The sequence below is a fragment of the Tamandua tetradactyla genome, chromosome 3, assembly GCF_023851605.1.
Source record: "Tamandua tetradactyla isolate mTamTet1 chromosome 3, mTamTet1.pri, whole genome shotgun sequence".
Classification (NCBI taxonomy): Eukaryota; Metazoa; Chordata; class Mammalia; order Pilosa; family Myrmecophagidae; genus Tamandua; species Tamandua tetradactyla.
The window spans coordinates 16,992,797-17,015,802 of record NC_135329.1 but is presented as its reverse complement, the minus strand read 5'-3'; the positions used below and the strand labels follow the sequence as shown (position 1 = coordinate 17,015,802).

At 36.3% G+C, this 23,006-nt stretch overlaps 1 protein-coding gene across 3 annotated transcripts; it reads right to left on the bottom strand.

Annotated features, from left to right (window-relative positions):
- Nucleotides 1-5,659: 5,659 nt before the first annotated feature.
- GOLGA7 (golgin A7) lies at nucleotides 5,660-22,246 on the bottom strand. Of its 3 annotated transcripts, none has more exons than XM_077152571.1 (6): nucleotides 22,222-22,246; nucleotides 21,767-21,899; nucleotides 16,902-17,054; nucleotides 10,873-10,974; nucleotides 9,818-9,880; nucleotides 5,660-7,066 (listed from the first exon to the last, which is right to left on the bottom strand). In XM_077152571.1, exons 2-5 carry the CDS (start codon nucleotides 21,875-21,877, stop codon nucleotides 9,833-9,835), a joined length of 414 nt encoding a protein of 137 aa, XP_077008686.1. In that variant the 5' UTR covers nucleotides 21,878-21,899; nucleotides 22,222-22,246; the 3' UTR covers nucleotides 5,660-7,066; nucleotides 9,818-9,832. The 3 variants fall into 3 exon arrangements, with proteins under 3 accessions (XP_077008686.1, XP_077008685.1, XP_077008684.1); XM_077152570.1 differs by lacking the exon at nucleotides 22,222-22,246 and adding an exon at nucleotides 22,018-22,133; XM_077152569.1 differs by lacking the exon at nucleotides 22,222-22,246 and adding an exon at nucleotides 22,119-22,216 and having other exon boundaries at nucleotides 5,661-7,066.
- Between the last annotated feature and the right edge of the window lie 760 nt (nucleotides 22,247-23,006).

The window sequence follows — 23,006 nt, the reverse complement described above, 5'->3', positions numbered from 1 at the left end:
ACTATCACTGTTTGCAGACGATATGATACTATACGTCGAAAACCTGGAAAAATCCACAACAAAACTACTAGAGCTAATAAATGAGTACAGCAAAGTAGCAGGTTACAAGATCAACATTCAAAAATCTGTAGCATTTCTATACACTAACAATGAACAAGCGGAGGGGGAAATCAAGAAACGAATCCCATTTACAATTGCAACTAAAAGAATAAAATACCTAGGAATAAATTTAACCAAAGAAACAAAAAACCTATATAAAGAAAACTACAAAAAACTGCTAAAAGAAATCACAGAAGACCTAAATAGATGGAAGGGCATACCGTGTTCATGGATTGGAAGACTAAATATAGTTAAGGTGTCAATCCTACCTAAATTGATTTACAGATTCAATGCAATACCAATCAAAATCCCAACAACTTATTTTTCAGAAATAGAAAAACCAATAAGCAAATTTATCTGGAAGGGCAGGGTGCCCCGAATTGCTAAAAACATCTTAAGGAAAAAAAACGAAGCTGGAGGTCTAGCGATGCCGGACTTTAAGGCGTATTATGAAGCCACAGTGGTCAAAACAGCATGGTATTGGCATAAAGATAGATATGTCGACCAATGGAATCGAATAGAGTGCTCAGATATAGACCCTCTCATCTATGGACATTTGATCTTTGATAAGGCAGTCAAGCCAACTCACTTGGGACAGAACAGTCTCTTCAATAAATGGTGCCTAGAGAACTGGATATCCATATGCAAAAGAATGAAAGAAGACCCATATCTCACACCCTACACAAAAGTTAACTCAAAATGGATCAAAGATCTAAACATTAGGTCTAAGACCATAAAACAGTTAGAGGAATATGTAGGGAGATATCTTATGAATCTTACAATTGGAGGCAGTTTTATGGACCTTAAACCTAAAGCAAGAGCACTGAAGAAGGAAATAAATAAATGGGAACTCCTCAAAATTAAACACTTTTGTGCATCAAAGAACTTCATCAAGAAAGTAGAAAGACAGCCTACATAATGGGAAACAATATTTGGAAATGACATATCAGATAAAGGTCTAGTATCCAGAATTTATAAAGAGATTGTTCAACTCAACAACAAAAAGACAGCCAACCCAATTACAAAATGGGAAAAAGACTTGAATAGACACCTCTCAAAGGAGGAAATACAAATAGCCAAAAGGCACATGAAGAGATGCTCAATGTCCCTGGCCATTAGAGAAATGCAAATCAAAACCACAAGGAGATATCATCTCACACCCACCAGAATGGCCATTATCAACAAAACAGAAAATGACAAGTGCTGGAGAGGATGCGGTGAAAGAGGCACACTTATCCACTGTTGGTGGGAATGTCAAATGGTGCAACCACTGTGGAAGGCAGTTTGGCGGTTCCTCAAAAAGCTGAATATAGAATTGCCATACGACCCAGCAATACCATTGCTGGGAATCTACTCAAAGGAATTAAGGGCAAAAACTCAAACGGACATTTGCACACCAATGTTTATAGCAGCGTTATTTACAATTGCAAAGAGATGGAAACAGCTAAAATGTCCATCAACAGACGAGTGGCTAAACAAACTGTGGTATATACATACGATGGAATATTATGCAGCTTTAAGACAGGATAAACTTATGAAGCATGTAATAACATGGATGGACCTAGAGAACATTATGCTGAGTGAGTCTAGCCAAAAACTAAAAGACAAATACTGTATGGTCCCAATGATGTGAATTGACATTCGAGAATAAACTTGGAATATGTCATTGGTAACAGAGTTCAGTAGGAGTTAGAAACAGGGTAAGATAATGGGTAATTGGAGCTGATGGGATACAGACTGCGCAGCAGGACTAGATACAAAAACTCAAAAACGGACAGCACAATAATACCTAATTGTAAAGTAATCATGTTAAAACACTGAATGAAGCTGCATCTGAGTTATAAAAAAAAAAAAAAAAGAATTCAGTCTAAACCCTTAGTGCTTTCCTGGCCCCTTTCCTCTTCTCGCTTCTCTAGAGATAACCTGTATCCTCAACTGGAGTCTATTTTATTGTTCCTAGGGCGTATTTGGCAATCTCAACAACAGTTCAGGACAAATAAGATGCTAATTGGGTATTTGCTGTCTTCTATACATTTCCAAGTTTTGGTTATTGCAAGTTAATGTTATAAAATCATTTACTCCAGCTCTTGTAGGGGGTAAAAATGAAATCCTCCACACTTACACGTTTGCTGAGTTAAGAGATTTCAAGCTGGTCACATATGATGGTTCTATGTACTGATGTTGATGCACAAATGAGGACGGGGACCACTTTGCCCTACTCACAGTTGGGATTTGCACTCTTAGATTCACCTCTGGTGATGTTAGATTACGAACTGATTCATTTCATCTGCTAATGAGACATGCACATTTTGTACACTTTTTTTAAAAAACTTTGTATAGAGAAATATACTAGCAGGGATGCAAATGAGCACAAAGTATCACTGACACTTTATTAGGTCCTTGGAGAGCTTTGACAAGTGGTAATCCTAAAAATGAACTTTTATCCAATTAAATTAATGTAAAAGAGTTAAGGAGAAATAAATATACTCTAAAATGTTTTCTAGTTTTGTTCTTAGCTAGATTAAACATCACAATAAATTAGCAATGTTGAGGATATAGAAAATAATGACAAAGTATGAGTAAGAGATTTTATTCCTTATTTATCTTATTTCTACCCCAGAAGTTTTGAATGCAATTCCTTTTCTTTCTCTAGGCCTACTATTCTACCTCAGCAAGGTATCCAATTCTCAGAAACCTGGACTTATGGAACCAGTGTGAACAAGGATTCTGGAGCAATGGTGCAAAACCTGACTGCATCAGGACATCCTCGGGGAGCTTAATAATACAGGTTTCTAATTCCCATTAGACTGTAATTTATAAGGCCTGTCTGAGTTAAGCCTCAGGAATCTGTATTTTAAAAGAACTATGCAGATTATTCTGATATCAGCCAGGTTTAGGAATGACTAATCTTGAAGAGAAAGGTCACTGGACTCCTCAAGAGTAGTTATCTCTGGGCAAAAAGCCCACTTTAATGGAGTATGAGCCACAGATACTTTGCTCCTCCCAATCTTTTTTTTTTCTTTCTTCAATTGAGAAATCTTCACACACACACATTCTATACATGGTGTACAACTGATGGCTCACAATATCATCACATAGTTGTGTATTCATCACCATAATAATTTTTTAGAACATTTGCATCACTCCAGAAAAAGAAATATAAAAAAAGAAAAAAATTCATATATACCATTACTCCTCTCTTTTATTGACCACTCTTTTATCTCCATCTACCCAATTTATTTTACCCTTTATCCCTCCTTTTATTTATTTATTTATTTATTTTATCCATACTTTTTACTCATCTGTCCATACCCTGGATATAAGGAGCATCAAACACAAGGTTTTCACAAGCACACAGTCACATTGTAAACGTTCTATCTTTATACAGTCGTGTTCAAAAATCTAGGCTACTGGAACACAGTTTCACAAGTTTCAGGTACTTCCCTCTAGCCACTCTATAAACTAAAAAAGGGATATCTATATAATACATAAGAATAACCTCCAGGATAACCTCTCAACTCTGAAATCTCTCAGCCACTGAAACTTTGTCACATTTCTGTCCTCTCCCTTTTGGTCAAGAAGACTTTCTCAGTCTCTTGATGCTGGGGCCCGGCTCATCCTGGGCTTTCTGTCCCATGTTGCCAGGAAGATTTACACCCCTGGGAGTCATGTCCCACATAAGAGGGAAGGCAGTGAGCTCATCTGCTGAGTTGGCTTAGAGAGAGAGGCCACATCTGAGCAACAAAAGAGGTTCTCTGGGAGTGACTCTTAGGCCTAATTTTAAGTAGGGTTAGCTTATCCTTTGCAGGGACAAACCCCAAGATTGAGGGCTTGGCCTATTGATTTGGTTGTCTTCATTGCTTGCGAGAATATCAGAAATTCTCCAAACAGGGAAGTTGAATATGTCCTCCTTTCTCCCCATTCCCCCAAGGGGACTTTGCAAATACTTCTTTATTCACTGCCCAAATCACTCTGGGATTTATCGGGGCATCACACTAACTTGGACAAACCAACAAAATCTCACACCCTATTCAAGATTCCATGTACTTACGGTGTTCAACTAAACTACCATACAAGTTAAATTAGGAAATGCACTGCCCAAAATATAAATTTTGCACCAACATCTCTCCCTTTGGTCTCACACAGAAGTTGAAGTTTTAAAATGTGGACCATATCATTCTTTACCCAGTTTTCTGATATACCTTAGTCCTATCCAGGTCAGCTTCATTCATATCTCTACTCGATGTCTGATCATTTTTTCAACTTTTAAACAGTTCCTGTATGGGATACTGCTGACTTTCATAGCTTCAGAGCTCTAATTCTGAGTCTCATGCGTCACATATATATATGAAGTTTCCTGGAAAGACCATGTTATATACAAACAGCCCAATACCTCAGAATTTAGAATTAACAGTTACATCTCCTGAATGTATGTGACCGCTTTAAGAGCTTAGTCTAGGACCCTTTGCAATAGCCCCAACCTGATAACCAATGCTCTCGACTTAAGTTCACTGAATTTTTATATTATAGTTAGTCCATATGATTGAGGCATATTTGTCTTTTTGTTGCTGACATTTCATTCAACAGAGTTCTTAAGATTCATTCACCTAGTTGCATGTCTTAAAACTTCATTCCTTCTCTCTTCCCAATCTTAGCAGAAGACTTTACAGGGGAGCATACAAATCACTAATTTGTCAAAGACCTTATTAATCAACGTGTGGTAGAGTAACTTTCTTGTGAGGTTAACAATCTGATTGTCAAGACTATATCACATTCCTTTATTCGCTTTACAAACACGAGAGCACTAACTATATGTTAACACTGTTTATGATGCTTGGTTAGAAACAAGGATAAATATGAAACAATCACTGTCCTCATGGAATTTATAATCTCCTTTGTTGGGGAGAGGGGTTGGGATGGGGAAGAAGAGAACGATGCTAAGTGGGGAGTGGGGTAGATAAGTATATAAATCAAGTAGAACACTAAATCTCTGATTTCCTTTACATAAGACAACAAAACAAAGCATGTTAACTCTTGAGAAACTGATTTTAGCTTATCCTAGGAGCCAGTGCCAAGTGGAATATGGAAAGAACTTAACTGAGGTTTATTACCTCTTTTTTGATTACTGACTACATATATTATTTAATATTAATTTCATTGTGTAGAAAAATGAGCTCACAAAAGAAAATGTCAGAACACAGACTATATCTTATAAGCTGATGTTCTCTATAAATCCACATCATTTTTAAACACTGAGCCATTGGATGATCCAAAATGGTAACAATAACTGCAATACCTTTTTTCTAATGAAATGATTCAATCTTTTATTTCTTTTACTACATTTTTGGCTATTAAAGACTATTTCTTGATTTTTACCTATTCTACCATACCCACTCTTATGATATAAAGCATGTAAAAACTGAAAGATGTTATGCACTATATAAATGTGAGATGTTTGTTTACAAATACTAGGCTATACTACACCAGTGATTCTAGTAGTGTCTATCTGCCAGATTGAATGCCATATTGTTTAACACTTTACCAAATCACACCAAATATGACACAGAGACAATTTGTTTAAGAAAAGTTTTACTCATGTTAATATATCAGCAAAGTTATTGCAACGATTTAAAAGGCAGACAGACACACTATTACAGGCTGTAAAGTAACAAAAGGGTTTTATACAATTAAAATAATACACAACTTATGGGATTTATTGACTATCTAACAAACCCATAAGAAAAATTAAATCTGAAAGATAAATCCAGTATTAGCACCTACAATATCTCTGAAAGTAAAATTTATAATTGTTTCATTCTCTCCTAATACATTTCTTAACTCTCTCCTAAATACAGTGCTCAGAACTCCCAAAGGTGAACTAAGGGCATACGAAACCCTGATACTAAGAAATGTACAGACAAAAGGACTAGAAATGTTGACCTAGACTTGGGAGTTGTACTTGGAAATCACTTTATCTGAATCATAAGATTTCTGTGCACTGAATACTGTATATAAGGAAGGTCTAGGATTCTTAAGGTTTGCCAGAAGGGACTGTTAAAAACCAGCAATATACAGTATTATTCCTATCAAATTTTTCCTCATAAGTTATATTTATAACAAAACTATAATTAAAATATTTATTACACTTGCTTATTACACATTCAGGGACACAGCAGGAAACATTTATGTATTTGATGGTTTAGCATCCACTTTATTGTGCTTACGTATTTTTTGTAATGAACAAGCAAAACACACATCTTCCCAACATTCATGGTAATGCAATAATAACAAAGTTCTCCAAAGAAAATAACTAGAAATTGCATTAAATACTGGTTTAATTAAGATTAACTGCTATAATAAAACAAATAACATTATACATTATTTTTCTAATGAGCTCTAGTTTAAGAAACTAAACAGCAAAAATTGATTTTAAGATCTGACTCATGGCAAAACTGGTAGTTCCTTGAAATCAGGGAGGTGCATTATTAGCAAAACCTCAGGTACAGCCTATCCCTCACCAAAATCCCAGAGAAGAGCATTTTATTAACTTGGGGGAATAAAACTGAACACTGGTGAAGATATGACTTCTTGAAATCTAAAGTCATGTGGGAAGCTTACCAAGAGGAATGAAGAGAACCAATGGTACTGATGGCACTTAAGAAATCAACTTTGCATTGGGATGACGGTATATTTTATTACATGGCTTTGAATAAAAAAGTGAAATGCTTCATTGTGTTTTCTCAGAAACTAATCAAAAGATGACAGAGTCCTACACAATTTTGAGACACAAAGTGGATGCTGAGCGACTGGAGTCACCCCAGGCGTGGAATTTTAGAAAGTTAGTCCTTGGAGTAAATGGCACCATGGCTCTGGCAGCAGATACAAAGGAATGATGCTCTGGAGAGGAGGTAGGGGACACTCTGTGATTGGCCAGTGGACAGATGAGGGTCCCAGCTTAAGGTGGGATCTATAATTAGAGAGGGAAAAAATAAAAGTTTTAGAAAGGATGTTAAAAATAATCTCTAAAAAGGTCTCTCTTACCCCAAGTGATATGAATTCATAATATGCGGACTATATTCTGTTAATCCAGGATTCTATTTAATAAAATCTTTAGATCTGGACTTTTTGCCTAGGTGAGTACACAGCTCAATAGCCTAGAAATCCAAGTATAGTTAAATCTTTTCCCAATCGTGTCATGAGGGGTAGTACACCACAGAGATTAAGGGAAGACCCTGGAGCCCTCTGCCTCAACTGTAATCCTGGATCTGCTGCCTACAAGTTGTTTAATCTTGGACAAGTAACTTACCTTCTCTCTGCCTGTTTCTTCATCTGAAAAACAGGGATAACAGTACCTACCTTGTAGGACTGTTGTCATGATTAAATTAAGCATTTATAACAGTGCTTGGCACATAGTAAATGCCAACAAATGTTAGCGATCTTTGTTACCACTAATATATTGTGATAGAATAATAATTTATTCCATTTTTAAAATAAAACATTCTTAATTCAAAAAGAGAAAATATAATGTCTATTTAATAATGTGACTATAAAGATGTGACTGTTTAATATCTGTAAGAAGTTAAAAAATTAAATTAGAAATATTTTTGTTTGAAGCTCTTTTTTTAAATAAAGGCCATCCTCATGGTCTGTGTATTCTTTTATTAAATCATTAATTCCCACCAAATGCTTCAATCTGCACACCTGAAAAAAACAGTAAAGCTGAATTATTTATCCTTACAGATCTTCCCTTTCCTCCAAGATCTCAGCCCACACTAGGTCCTGGCCCTGATGAACATAGCTTTGAAAGCTAAATTGTGTTGAACAAAAATATTTGCATTCATGAAACTATCCAGAGGCTCCTAATGTAAATCTTTCCCATTTCAAAATTTCACAGTTGTTTGAATATTGATAGATTAGCCTCTGGTGTGTAATTGCTCAAAACCCCACACCACCTCAGAAAAACATTCTATTTAGTAATAATAGCAGCAAAATGAGTCATGACAAATGGATTGTGCCAATTCAAGGCAGCTGCAATTGATAAAACAAACTTACTCCAATGGCATGTAACAAAAACCACACATAAGGTTCCTGATTGTGCATTTGAGAAATATCAGTTTAGAAATTGTTAAGAGAAAAGTATATGGGCAAGAAATGCTAAGTGTTCTAAAACAGAGCTTTTTGAAAGACATAAACTATGGCAGAGCATGTCATTATTTATATCTTTGAGTTTTAAGAATTCAGGTGATATGTTCACTAGTGCTAAAGGAAAATAGCTTTGAAACATTGATTGGTTGGAGGATTCAATACACAGTACAGAAACAATTATTATTTTAAGTATTGCAAAAAAAAGGGGGGGGATAAATACTTGGAATAATCTGATGAACTCTTTCCCTTCTCTATGTTTCTGCTGCTGCATAGGAAATTGGTGTTGGTGTGGGTTTTAAGGCTAATCAGACTTGGGGTTCATATTCCAATACTGCACTCACAAGCTGTATGACCTTGAGCATATCATTTCACCCATGTCAGAGAAATATTTATTTTACAGAAATCTTGTCAGAATTAGAAATCCTCTATACAATACCTGGAACATAGTAGGCAACCCAAAATGATAACTATTGTTACTATTGTTGCTTTGGGAAGGAATATGTCTGCTTTGGTACATTCTGTTTTTGTGCCTGTTAATTAGTGACAGATACCTGCAAACAAAGTCAATTAGAAAAATGCAGTAGCAGAACAGTATCTGTAGAAAGAGCACATTATTGAAATTGACAGAAACAATGAAGTATTATTTTCTGCCACTTAGAAGGCTGTGCTAACATCCTACGGCTTCAAGAACTGGAAACTAGTTCCAGAAAGTCACAACATGATGTTGCCATAGATTCCTATTACTACTAATCACTTTGTTTCTCATTTATTCAAGGGTATTATATATGGACTTACAATAGCATAAAAACTTTAAACAAAGGGATTAAATTTATGGCTCCACCTACTAGGTTAACGTTTCTTCTATAGGGCTCTGAAGCTATTTAAATACAGTAAATGAAATATTCAGAGTTTCCTATTCGCTTCCAAAATGTCCCTTTGGTTATTAAAACCATTTGTCACATAGGCAGGAAAATTTCTGAATTGATTTTTATATGCAAAACCCAACTACTTAAATGCCTATAATAGTTCTGAAATATTAAACAAAAGAAGACAAATACCACACACATTCCTGCCCCTAGAACAAAACTAAGGCACAACAAAACCAGTCTGAAAAAAATACAGGAAAAAAAATCATGTTTAGTTTTTTTGTTTGTTTGTTTTGTTTTTGTTTATATGCTGTATGGTAGAGGTCACATTTCATTCTTTTTCCATGTAAGTATCCCCTTATTGCAGCACCATTTGCTGAATTTCCTGTTTGGCTTTTCATTTGTTTGTTTGTTTGGGAAGTGCATGGGACGGGAATTGAACCCGTGTCTCCCACATGGCAGGCCAGAATTCTACTACTGAACTACCCTTGCACCCCCAAAAATCATGTTTAAATTCTGCATCATAAAATAGAGCTATGGTTAAATACAATTTTAAATATCAAATTAATATAGTGATAAGCTTATATATTAATTCAATATAGCAAATACACCATTATTTAAGGATTTATTTACCACGCAGGGAAGAAAATCTATGTATCCTCCAAATTTGCAAGAACTGAATGTAAATCATATAATTTTGCATTTACCTTTAATTCTATGGTTTATCTTCCACTGCTCATGCCTCTGTCTTCATAAATGGTTATTTCAATCTAACAGCATGGCTGTTAAGAAAACACACCTTAGAAAAAAAACATAAACGGTAACAATGGCAAGAAGATGTATGTGCTCTGTACACACTTTCCTTTAAATCTGCTTTATTTTTACTCAAGTTAAATACGGTGCTGAAAATTTTAAGAAATGTAATTACTTATAGGACTCTACATCTAGTTCCTTCCTAAACATTTACTATTTATTTTCATTTTTTGAAAACACTTCTGAAAAAAGGTTCCTTTATTGTAAGAGTAGGGAGTTCTTAACTGAGAGTCCGTGGAGGTATGAATTAAGGGGTTTGAAAACCTCCTGAAATTGTATGTAAAATTATACCTTAGGAGAGGGTTCATGACCCCTAAAAGTTTAAGAATTATTGCTGTATACTGTAATAACCAGTTAAAGGCCTTGGATTATGCGATCTTGATTTTTTTTAAATTATTTTACTTATTACTCCAGTTATCAAGCTAAATTAGTTTTTTTGCAATTTTATTTACCAAATTCACTTACTGATTTTCAAAGCTTACTGACTCTAAAAATATGCACAGTATGTCAAAGGTAATGAAATTATACATCTGGCAGCTGTAACTGATTTCAGCTAGTCAGATGAACCTATGGAACTGCAATTCATTTGGATGACAAGTCTCACCACACATTATGAGTTTATGCATTTCAAAGGGGCTTTAGGTTCAGAGTTTCTGCAGCTGAAATGCATTACTCATGCCACCCCCATTATTACTACAATATGCCCCTAGAACCACCAAGAAAGTCAACAACCAGAATACTAAACAATCTGCAAAAACCTGCGCCATACACACAGAGAAGAGACATGCTTCCAGAAAAATGTTTGAGACAGGCATGCAATTAACATAGAATCTTCCTATGGTGAATACAAGAGATAGGGATTAAATTCTTTCTAGGCAATGTCAAAAAGTACTTTCAGAATTTTCTTTTTATAAATATTATGGCCTTTTGATCCGGACTAAAAAGATACAACTCGAAGTCCTCTTTCAATGGGATCTGTCAGGAGGAGGCCTTGGGGAGCATATATCTTCTCATTTTGTTCTTGAATGTATTTGGAGACTTTCTTCAGAACCTGACAGAAAGAAACACCACAGCTTTTTACAAATTTCATCAGATTTCTTTTTAAGTGTCAGCGAGATCTCAAAATATTCAGGCAGCAGAATTAGTTTTCAAAGCAAGGCATATAGCTATTCATATGGAGGAATACAGTTCTGAACACAATAGTTAGTTATGCTTTTTCTCTGGCCCTACTCTCATAAAGTGTTGTTCATATGACATCTTGTAAAAAGCATAGTTCCTGGCTTTCTTTTTTTTTCTTGCATGGGCAGGCACTGGGAATAGAACCCAGGTCTCTGGCATGGCAGGCGAGAACTCTGCCTGCTGAGCCACCATGGCCTACCCTGTGGCTTTCTTTTTAATACTTAAAGAATTGTTCCTTCTTTCTTTTGTATGTTTTCAACTGCTTTAAGTAATGATACAGGTTAGCCTATAACAAAAAAGTAGCCCAGTCATTTTAAAACGGAAGAGTTTATTTTCTTTGTAAAGCATGTGGGCTTTAGCTGCCATGGAGTTTCTGATGACCCTAAGTGTCATATCATTTCTATGGCTGCATGTAGTGCTACTCCATAGTTTGCTCTCATGTCCTAGATGGGACCTTCAATTTATAAGTTTAGTATTAAGGTTGTAAAAGTCAAGGCAAATGCAGACAAAAACCAGATAAGACACAAAGGAACTTCTGGAAATTGCCAAATCTCCAGATTTAATAAGGGCAATTCTGAGGCAGATAAACTAAAAGGAAATAAATCTTAATAGCTATATCCAAAATCAAAGAGTTACATGTTTTATTTCAGATTCAAAGTCATCATAACCCTTTTCTGGGCTTAATGTTCAAAGAGGCTTTGATCCAGCTCTTTAAATTAATATCTATTTCTCTACATTCACACTATTGGCAAATGATCAAGTCATAGACAAATGTGATAACAACAGAAAGGGTAAAAAGAACTGTATGAAAATTAAGTTGGAAAATAAGCAATGATTTAAGGGTGGGTGTATAATTTATCAGGCTAAAGCAACAAATTGGGATATTACAGTTTAGATGTTTTTCAAAATAAATTGATTTAGAATATAAAACATGTTCATATAAAGAATTTTTTCATTCAAGGAAAATAGTTTATTCAGGTTAAATTTCTGGGATAATATAATCTCATGTTTTATGCTTTTTAAAAATAGCATAAAAAGAACAAGCTGCAGGTCCAGAATTTTGTGTTTAGTAAATTAAGAATATTATTTCTAAAAGATATTTTTCACCTAATTACCTGAATATATATATATATCATTCTTTTATTTCCAACTCTCAAGGAATTTGAATTTTCCTGGTGTTTACAAGCTAAAAAAAAAATCTTTGGTACTATCTTTGTATCATAGTTTGTCAATCATCCTCAAATAATTAATAGAAGGAAGTAGCTCATAAAGGTGCCCAGCTCCAGACTCTCAATCTTTTCTCCAATTTCCTTCTTAGCTCACCTGCCAGAACTGGAAACTGGAGAGTCAGTCTCCCCTCACCCTTGTCCATTAATGCTCGGGGAGACACTCAGAAAAATGCTTGCATGGCTGGTTTCAAAAAAAGGATTCCTTCAGAACAGCTTTCTTCCCTCTCTTCTTGGGTACAGATTACTAACACAAAAATGGCATTCCTTTATTTGCATCAAGCAATCTTTGTTGGGAAGAGTTTTCATTTAAACTTTAGTAACATTTATGTGTATTCAGGTATCAGCTCAGAAAGAAAATAATTAGTTTTCTTTTTGTGTAACTTTAAATCCTCTTCTAGTATTTTGATGAAGGCATTACTGTCCTAAGCATGACGCATCTAAACTCTCAGTCTCTAGCAATATAAAAGCATTAACAAGAGTAAACTCATACAGCATCCCTGACAAGACAAAGCACCATTCTCATCCAAAGAAACATTATGTTGACATTTTATGCATACATTATTTTTAGTAAATCAATGTCAAAACAAACCATTATATATAACAAAATTACTCCTGTTATTCACAAACACTCAAAAAAACCCCTCAGTTTGTATAATGTTTACAAAGGTAAACACAATCAAACCTCAGGAAAGGCTACTCTCCTCCCTGAGAATATTAAGCCTAAGCAAGGCTAAGCGAGAACAGCAAGATCTTAGTATTTTCATAAAGTATCCAAATTTCCTGTGCTCATTTTACAGATTATAGCTTATAGGCAGAAGGGGCATTTTCTAGTTGATGGACAAGGTATACTGCTACTGAGAGGAGAATCTTCTACAAGCCCATTTGTTCCTTAATTATAATGAGTTACAACAATAGAGAAATGACAGTGAAGGCTTTATCTTCATTCTATACCAATAAACAGCATATTATAGGACAAAAAGGCATGATTGTTCTATGAGATTTAAAAGGCCTATTTATAATTTCAACCCACATGACAGATACTAAGCACTTTTATATTTGGCTTGCTGTTTGTGGAGTAGGAATTTTAGTGTTTAAAACAATAAAGACTAAATGACTCAACCTTGTCCTTTCATAAAGTAGAAAACAATAGCACAGAAATTCCTAGGAGACAAAGAGTGGGGGTGGGGTGCTCATTTGATCAAAATTACAAACAAATTTAAAACTTTTCTTTTAAAAGTATAGGTTCTTTATATCTTAATTATGATCACTAATTATTCATTTCACATATCTAGTTATGTATACCCAGTTTCTTAAAAAAAATCACTTGTTTTTAAAAGTGGCTATGCCACTAAATCATAATTAATCATTATTGCTTGATTAATTTAATTTGGTCTTTATTTGTCCTGTAATACTTGCTCTACAACCTACAAAAGAGAGATCTTGATTAGAACCATAACGTAGTACCTTATATACTCCCTATATACTCAAGTTAAAAGATATAGTGGATTGCACAAAAATTTTAACTGACTTCCAGCTTACTTATAAGTGGAAATTACTGCCTAAGAATGTGATTGCAGATTTTTCTAGTTATTTCAAAAAATAAAACAAAATGTTTTTACACACACAAACCTACTGTGGGATCAATTTTCATTGTATTCTTGATACTGAGAACTGCTAAATGTATTAGCATCTAAATAAATTGCCAGCTGTTAAAACAGATTACTTACACTTGAAATAAAGAAATCACATACGTGCGTACATAAATAGAAGATTAGAAGTTATATAACGCTAACTGCATTTTAAAATCTATGTTAAGAAAATACTGTATACTAAGCATCTACTATATGTGAGACAATTTAGTAATTCTAAGCTCTAGTTTTCAGCTGAAAAAACTCAGATTAAATAACTTGTCCAAGATCTCACAATTAGTAAATGAGTTGGCTGGCATTCAATTACAATTTCCTTTTACTACTTACATTGGTAGGAGATGTATCAATTTTAACAAATACACTTTGATATATAAAAAGTAAAATTTTATGAACAAATCTAAAAGGTACAGTGAAATGATGACTCAAGCAACTAACCATGAATAAAATTTTCTAGAGGTTGTATTTCTACCTTAAATTGGCAATATTATACATGACTTTAAGTGGCCATCCGTGGATGACAGTTTTTATATCAATTCAGCTTCACTCTCCCCTCCCACAGTCAGCTTTTCTTGATTCTGTTTTCAATTACGGGTGATTTTGTCCTCCTCCTTCCATCTCCACTGCTCATTACCTAGTGTGAACTATCATCATCTCTTGCTTGGACTTCTTCAGAGCTTTCTAACAACTGCTTTCCTAAGGCCACTCACACCTTTTCTCCACAGAGCAAAGGGATCTTTTTAAAATGAATATTGGATGACCATGTCATTCTCCTGCTTAAAACTTTTGAATAGCTTCCAAATTCACGGAAAAATAAAATCTAAACATCTTTCCATGGATTACACAGTCCCGCATTATACAGCTCCTGCTTATTCTTCAAATTCATCTACAGCCATCCTTGTCCCCCTCTTCTCCGGCCACAGGGGCATTCTTTCACTTCCGAGGACCCATCAAGCCCTCTGGGTCTTGGCATATATTGATCTCCAAGAACTGTCCCAGGCTTTTCATCCTTCACATATTAGCTTAAGTGTTATCACTTCAGAGGCCTTTTCTCACTACACAATCAATTTAGGGTCCTTCCTATTATTTTCTATCTTAGGCCAGTTTGTCTCCTTCAATGCAATTATCAAATTTACAGTTTTTTTTTTCACTTCATACAATTTACAGTTTTGTTGGTTTTGTTTCCTTGTTATTATCAGTTGTTGCCACTAAATCATAAAGACCAAAAGGTCAGCAATCATGTTTGCCTTGTTCAATTCCACCCCCTGCACATTACCTAGCATGTGATAAGCAATGAATGAAGCCCCTGTCCCTTCAGGCACCAAAAGAAGCTTACTAACAGAACTCGATATTTATTATTTAAAGAGGAGATACTAAGACCAAACAGACTGAAAACTGATACCAATCCTTACTAATTACTACTTTGAATGCTAGGACATTAAACACGAATGAAAGTTGGTTGCTTTTCTGTATGATATGGATAAGTATATAAACTACTAATTTAGTTATTTAAATATACCCTTTTACATGAGATAGGATTATAACAACACTGAAAGAATACATGTCAGGATTTTATGAAGAACACAGGAACATTTTTAATTAGGAGTTCAAAATAATTTTAGTTGCAACTGTATCTGCTCCTCATTACATGGAGTGCAAGGTAATCACATGGTCATCTCTATCAGATGGTAATAATGCAGATATTCTGACAGGATTTCATTTTCTAAACATTGTAAGAATTTAATGATATATTAGGGGTTTACTGTGAATAACTTAAAGTCATTAATTTAATACATATTTAATAAGTACCTACTATTTCCAAGGCACAGCAGTAGGCATTAGGAAGAATACAAAAAAAGGTTAAGGCATTATCCTTGACTTCAAGAAAAATTTATACTTGAAGGGCAAATAAGACAAGAATGTTAACTGCCATAGTCCAAAGTAGAGAGTGACAACTGCCGTAAAACAGATCCAAACAAAATGTTGTGGGGATAAAGAGAAAAGAGAGAATTCTAATTAGAAGAGTAAGGAAAAATTAAGTGGAAGTGGGACTAAGGGAACGGTGGGATTTGAACACAGAAAGAATGGCCTTCTAGGTGGAGGAAAACCATGGAGGGTATGTTCGGTAACCAGTGAGTAAGTGAGTTCGGCTGAAAGATGAAGTGAGGGAATTTTACTGGTGGCTATAAATAGAAATCCAAGGAAGGCAGGAGTGGTGGGGGATATAAAGCTGTGTTTTAGGAAGACAGCAATAGATATATTGGAAAAGAAGAGAATGGAGGACCTGAGATTAATTGGGAGACTATTTTAATAGTCTAGGAGAAGGATAATAAAGGCATAAACTAGCAGCGTGACAGAGGAACCCATAAAAAGTTAATGAATGGGAAAGCAGTAAATATTTCACTCTATGACAACTGATCAATTTTTCTCTCTTCCTTATCCTGCACACCTAAAGATGGTACTGAAAAGACAGGAGTGCTGTTAACCAAAATGAGGAGGCTTGAGGTTTGACTTTTGGACATTCTCAATTGAGAAGCCAGCTGGCAGTCTGAAAGAGAACTCAGGTTGGAGCATAAGAATGAAGATAGAAATTTGGAGAATCGAGTTAAAAAAGAATCTCAGAGAGTTGGGCAGAGTGAAAACATACAGATTTCTTACATTCTTCATAATTATAGGCACAATATGAACACTGACATGCCAACTTTGAGTTGACAGACCAACTGTGACCTGTTTCTGAAAGGCTCAGGACTCTTTCCTATGTGCCCCTAACATTCAGTCAGATGTTAGGACTGAAAACAAAATGTGAATGATTAGAAACGCCCCTATAAATTTTGCGGCAATTGTCACCATGTAAACATAAACATGTAATAGACTCATGTTCTTTATGATTTTAAGAAATTTTGTGAAAACAAACATAGCCTCACCTTCTCATAATGAGTTTCCATGCATAAGAAAATGGTATATGCCGTTAAACACGCCAAACAGCCTTCAAGGTATGACTGGCCCCCAAGCTTCTCTGCTTCTGCATAAAGGTTATTTAACGTTCGAACTGTTTCTTCGAACTGCTGTCTATCAATCTGTAGGGAAGAAAGAAAGAAAAAGATCAGTAACTCACTAATGTTTGCTTCTACTAATTTATTTTGCCATTTATCACCATTCTTATCTAATACCAAACTTTTTTTAGATGATTTAATCTGGACTTATGTTATTGAAACTGCCTTGAGTTTATTTAATTTTGTCCCTCTTATGGACACTGGATATCTTCAAGGCTCAATTTGGCACTTTATTCTTTACACTGACTTCAAGTAAATTATTATACAATCTATCCATTCACTTATATTCACATATACTAAATACCTACCATCTGGCCTGACACTGACAGGCCTTAAAGAAAGATGAATAAGATACTGTCTCAGTCCTCAAAGAGTTTATATTCATGTGAGGCAGAGCAGGCATGTAAATAGAAAAATGTAATAAATTGACAAGGTGCTATAACAGAGGGATATAAAGTATAGCGGGAGCACAAAAGAAGGAGAAGTTCTCTTTATCTAGGGAGAACAGGTAATTTTAAATTGAGTACCTACATACTGGAATTTTCTAGGCAAAAAAAGGAAGAAAGGACATTTTAAGCAGAAGTATCTAAAAGGTGCAAATTCTATATTCTGTTTACTCAATGTCTCATCTCTTGTAAAGTAACTATTTTATTACTGAAACCTCACACTGAATACGGCAAAATTCTAAACTATCACATAACTCTTTATGCTAAGTCTTTCCTATTAACCCCTTTCTAGACAGTGACATCATTATCTTCCATTTACACTGATACTATTATTGTTAACCCTCTCCCCCCTTTTTTTTTTTTACCCTCTCCCCTTTTTAAGAGAAGTAGGTAATATCCCAATTATTGTCACTCATTTTTCACTCTAATCATCTGCTTTTATTTTATTCTTCCAATATCAATTTACTTTTTCTCCCAACAGTAATTTGTAGATTTCAAATCTCAATTCTTTATCCTAGCACTTTCAAGGCCAATTAGTAGAGCATTTCATCCAATACTATCATTCTTGATAACAAGCCACAATTTATCTGTTCTTACCCTTGGCTGCCTTCGCACATAATGCCTCCCTTATTCCTAAAAATATCAACTACAAATATATTAATTCTCTCTTGTCAATCTTTGTATGGAAATAGATTCAGAAAAAAAAAATCAAAGAACCTCATTATACAGTTTGGGATAAAACATCTCAAGAATATAATTTTTTAAATGTAAAACAATTTATGATCATCACCCTTACGCTGTTAAAATCCTCTAGGGTAGAGGGAGCTATATCGTTTATGTTCTTTGCATGGAAAACCATGAGGACTCAAGCCAGTGGCATGAAAAACTTTAATGTAACCTTAAAGTTGTGGTGGTTCTACCTATTTTCAAAAGGAGCTACATTTAATTTCAGGATGTTAGAATTTTACTGACAAGGATTAGGTGGGTGGAGATGGTGCTAAGAGCCAGGCTAGTGTTCTTTCTTTGATCCACTACTTGAAGATGAGATATCAAGATTGTCATCTAGGGAACCTAAGTCAAAGAGTTTTCATTTCCTGAAAATAGACTTGGGAGAATAACAATTATAAATTATTAAGTTCATGTAACTATAACCAGGTTAAATACCTTCAGTTTGCCAATTAGTAAATTTACAAGTCTAGATGATATAAAATACTCACATTTGATTTGCTTATACTATTTGATCTGATAAAGAAATCCCTGATTTATTCTTCAGACACAATGATTTGAAATCATAGGCTCCAACCCAGAAACATCTTATTTTTTTCAGATTATTTCTGTATATACCAGAAATATTAATTCTCAAGAGTTATTCTGAGATTACAATATTTTGAAGGATGGAAGCCAATTGTAGGTCACAAAAAAAAAAATCCAAGGTCAAGGACTTTTTTAAAGGTTAATAAAAAAGAAAAAAAAGATGAATAAAAGGTAAAAAAAAAAAGTAAATAAAAACATGTCTTTGAAACCAAAAACAAATAAAATAAAAAAAGAAAAAAAACCACATCTTTGAAAGGTTATTTAAAAAAAAGAAAAAACATTTAAAAAAGAAAGGTTATTTAAAAAGAAAAGGGAAATAAAAGTAAAGCATTGAAGATATCAGTAAATGCAAATTATATATGTAATAAACGAGACTCAAGAGGACAAATTTCAGCATTTTTGTCTTCTCTTTAGGCACTATGAAGGGATGTTTGTGTCCTGCTTGGGCACTTGGAATTACTACAGGAGTGAGGTCAAAATTTGGAGATATGTGAAGTTGGAGCCAAATACAAATTCAGGCTAACAAACGTTGAAAATCAGAATGGAAGTACAAATTAGGTTTATTTTCCCAGAACTGTTGTTATTTGTTGAATAATGTGATAGAATGCATAATGCTAAAGCTTAAAGTGATCAGAGTGGCAAGTCAAAAGGCAATCCCTACAGACAAGATGTAGAGACATATTTTTAAAGGTATGTAAGGGAATAATGAAATGACCCAAAGATAACACACTCATTTCTGTTCAACTGAGACTAAGGCTATCTAAAATGTTTATATTTTGGCTAAAATGAGAATAAAGCTTCCTTTAAACAAATGTTCTGGCAATAAAGCACAAAGACTTTAAAATATTACAGTCCAACAGGCAGTGGATAAAGTAAACTCTTTGACAGAACTTGCCTTCACTCCCAAATTAAAAGAGCATAAATGTTTTTTTTTTGAAATGCTTACAAGTTTTAAAAAACGTTTGTATATTAGTTTCTTCCTACATTAAGTTGCCAACTGTGATGTTTTCACAAAAGGAATAGCAGACCTAGTAGCAGAACAATCAGTAAAATTTCCAGGGTAAGTTGTAGAAAAAGAGAGAAGCCTTTTAATTTTCCCTCAAACAAAGCAAGAAAAATTCAAATCTATAATTTAAATTTAATCTCAGCACAGAAAAAAAAAATCAAAGCTTTCCAAAGCTGTTTAAAGTATAAGCTAGTGTTTTAACCCAACATTAAAATTTTTTTTTCAAAGGCACAACTGAACAGCACCATATAACATTCCGTATAGTACTCAGTACCACAAGCATTTCCAAGCTACATGAAATCAAAGAATAAAAGGACTCCAGAATTTAAGAACATCAATTTATTGTAAGAATCAGTGGAGTACTGACTACATTGTGTTGCCGTATTCAGACTATATAATAAAGGCTCTACCACACACAGAGAGTGGAAGGCCAATGTCTGATTCTGCACACACAAATTTGGCTAGACTATGAGTTTGAAGTTACTTCACAATCTATAAACAAAGGAATCTTGTTAACATTCAAATAACTGTGGTGAAAAAAGTTTACATTCTGATCTGAAATTACATAAATAGTATTAGTCTTGCTTCCATAAGAAGTTTAAAAATAAAACATTTGATCCACTCCTTGTCTCAACTTGCAAAACATGTTAAATGTGTTATTAAATTATTTGAAAAACAACATCCAGTAGCTCTATCCAATTAGGCAACTTGCTGAATGTCTGCCTCTTCAGACAGCCATGGAAGTCCACCTACAGTCGGGCTGAGTTAATGCAGAACATCGTGAAAACAGACAACAGTATTTACATGGCATTTCACAAACAAGCTGATCTACAAAACATCTTTATAAGGCATTTAAGGAACATACTTGGGCCACTATCCTGCCCACGGATATAAATCAGGCTAAAGGAAAGACGAATACTATAACTGATGGTTGTTGATTTTCCAAACTCGGTAATCAGGTAGAGTAAATCACCTGGCTACAAGCTGCCTTTAAATGACTGCTACACATTTCTCTAGTACAGACTCATCTACACCTACCATTTCATAACCAGCATTTCCTATCCCCACACCCAGGCATGCCTAATCATCTGTCAGTCTGAGTAAACTGCCAAAGAGGAAAGAGCCACAAAACCAGCTCCCATCTAACCAGTAACTGACCTCTGAACAGAAAACTAAGGTAACACGGCTCAAGACCAAAACAATCTCTTTTTGGGTGGGTGCAGACATGTAAACACAAGAACACACACACACACACACACCCAAATTATAATCTTACAATAAGATACATTTTATTATCATTGTTTTCGAGGTAAATCCAAAGGAAGGGGAAACAAATCCCATTCTTCCATTTTTGTAGTCAAGGTTGCCCCAAATATTCTGAGAATAGTTTTGATATACAGGCCAATATAGGTGCTCCCAGTGATCACAACTGGGAGCGAAGAGTTTGAGGCCTTGTTCTTAGCTACTTTCCAGTCCAGACCCATCTAACGCTCTACGGTTTTTCAGGTCCCAAGGAGGCCTGACTGCATTGCCTGGCACAGCTCTTAACTCTTTGCCGAAAAGCGCGACCAGAACAGTGGCACAAACGCCAGTCACGAGAATGATGATTTCTCTTGCGTGGCGAGCTAGGAAGATACAGCTTACAACTTGCACAGTGAGGTGGCCTGGAGTCTCAGGAATTAGCTGCTCATCACTGCTGTCAATAACCCGGGGTGGGGGACAGTCGGGAAAGCAGGCTAGAGGGTACCGACCCCCGTAAGGGGCATCACAGAGTTCTACAGGGTCGGTCATCACACCCGGGACCTTATTCTTCCTCCTGCCAAGACCAGGTGTTGCTCAGTGGTCCTTTTCGTACACGTTTGGCCAAGGCCGCCTTCTCTGCCTCTCCCTTGCCAGAACCGCGAGTGCCAGGCGAGCCCCCCTCCGGTCTCTGGGAAGTTTCCCCCGCCCCGGGGAGTCAGGCTGCGTACCCGGTTCTCCAGCTCCGCGGGGAACTTGGTCTGGAACTGGCAGCGTGTGCCACTGCTGTAGTCTCGCTGAATGAAGACCTTCCCAGACACCGGGGCCTGCTGCGGCCTCATGACGAGGACAGGACCGGCCGCGCTGCGGATTTGGGGGGGGACACCAACCAAGGGTCAGATCCCCGGCCTGAAGCTAGGACTCCGGCCCGCCAGCTGCTCGGACCCACCCATCACCCAAAGCAACCCAAAGCTTCTCTCACCCCGCTCCCCTTCACCCATGCTGTCACGGCCTGTCTTTTGCTACCGCCCCTGCCCAAGACCTGCGCCCCCCACAACCCGGTTCGGCCCGGGAAACACGAACCCGCCTCCTCTCTGCCCTCCAGCTGCTGTCGCGCCGCCTTCCCCGTCAATTACGCCCTGTCGCAAAAAGCGTCTTTCTCCCGCCCCTCACATCGTCTTCCTACCTCAACTTGTGACCCACCCTCTTCTACGGCCGTAAAGCGACTCTACTGCGGCTGCGCGCTGCGGTGCGGGAGGGGCCCGAGGAGCCAGTTCGGCCTCCAGCGCAGCCGAGAGGAGCCTTTCCGGAAGGAAAAGGCGAGCAGGGCGGGGCGAGCGGGGCGGGGCGGGGCGAGCGGGGCGGGGCGGGGCGAGCCGGCGAGAGAGAACTGTGCGGACCAGAGGTGACAAGAAAATCCAGGGATTTGAAACTCGTGATTTCCTCCTTGTGTCACTTCTTTATTGATTGCGAGGCATTTTCTGATCATTGATTTTAAGGGGTTATCTTCACTCTTAATTGGACGTCGCAGCTTACACGTGGGACACCACCCAACTCTATCAATATGAGATAAACTACGCGCACGAATTTAGAAATAGAAACCACTGGGGATCCATTTGCCCCCTCAATATACCTGTCTGGGCTTCATTGTAGGCGTGCCTCCTCCCACTCTTTTCTGAGATGTTGTGTATCTTATGACTTACACCTCTTCAGGTGATCCGAGCCCACAAGCAATTCTGCTCTTCTCCATGGCCGCTGGTATCCCTTTCCAAGGCATCCAAAGAGACCCCATCTTTCCTTTCTCTAATGGTGCCTTACGAAACAATTTGTTGGCACCTCCGTCTCATCCTGCCTTTTATTTGCTCATAAAATTTTCTCTTATTTTATTGTATTTTTAAAAGCAACCTTATTGAAGTATCATTGACAATAAATGACACCTACTTAAAAGGAACAGTTTGCTAGGTTCTGACA

What these genes read in the sequence shown, in the direction of transcription:
- GOLGA7 (XM_077152571.1), bottom strand. Translation starts at nt 21,877, where the DNA reads ATGAGGCCGCAGCAGGCCCCGGTGTCTGGGAAGGTCTTCATTCAGCGA. An exon ending in TGGAAACTCATTATGAGAAG is followed by an intron (nt 10,975 to 16,901) that starts GTGAGGCTATGT and finishes TCTTTCTGTCAG; the next exon opens with GTTCTGAAGAAAGTCTCCAA. An exon ending in TTGAAAGAGGACTTCGAGTT is followed by an intron (nt 9,881 to 10,872) that starts GTATCTTTTTAG and finishes CCATGCTGTTAG; the next exon opens with ATTGAAATAACCATTTATGA.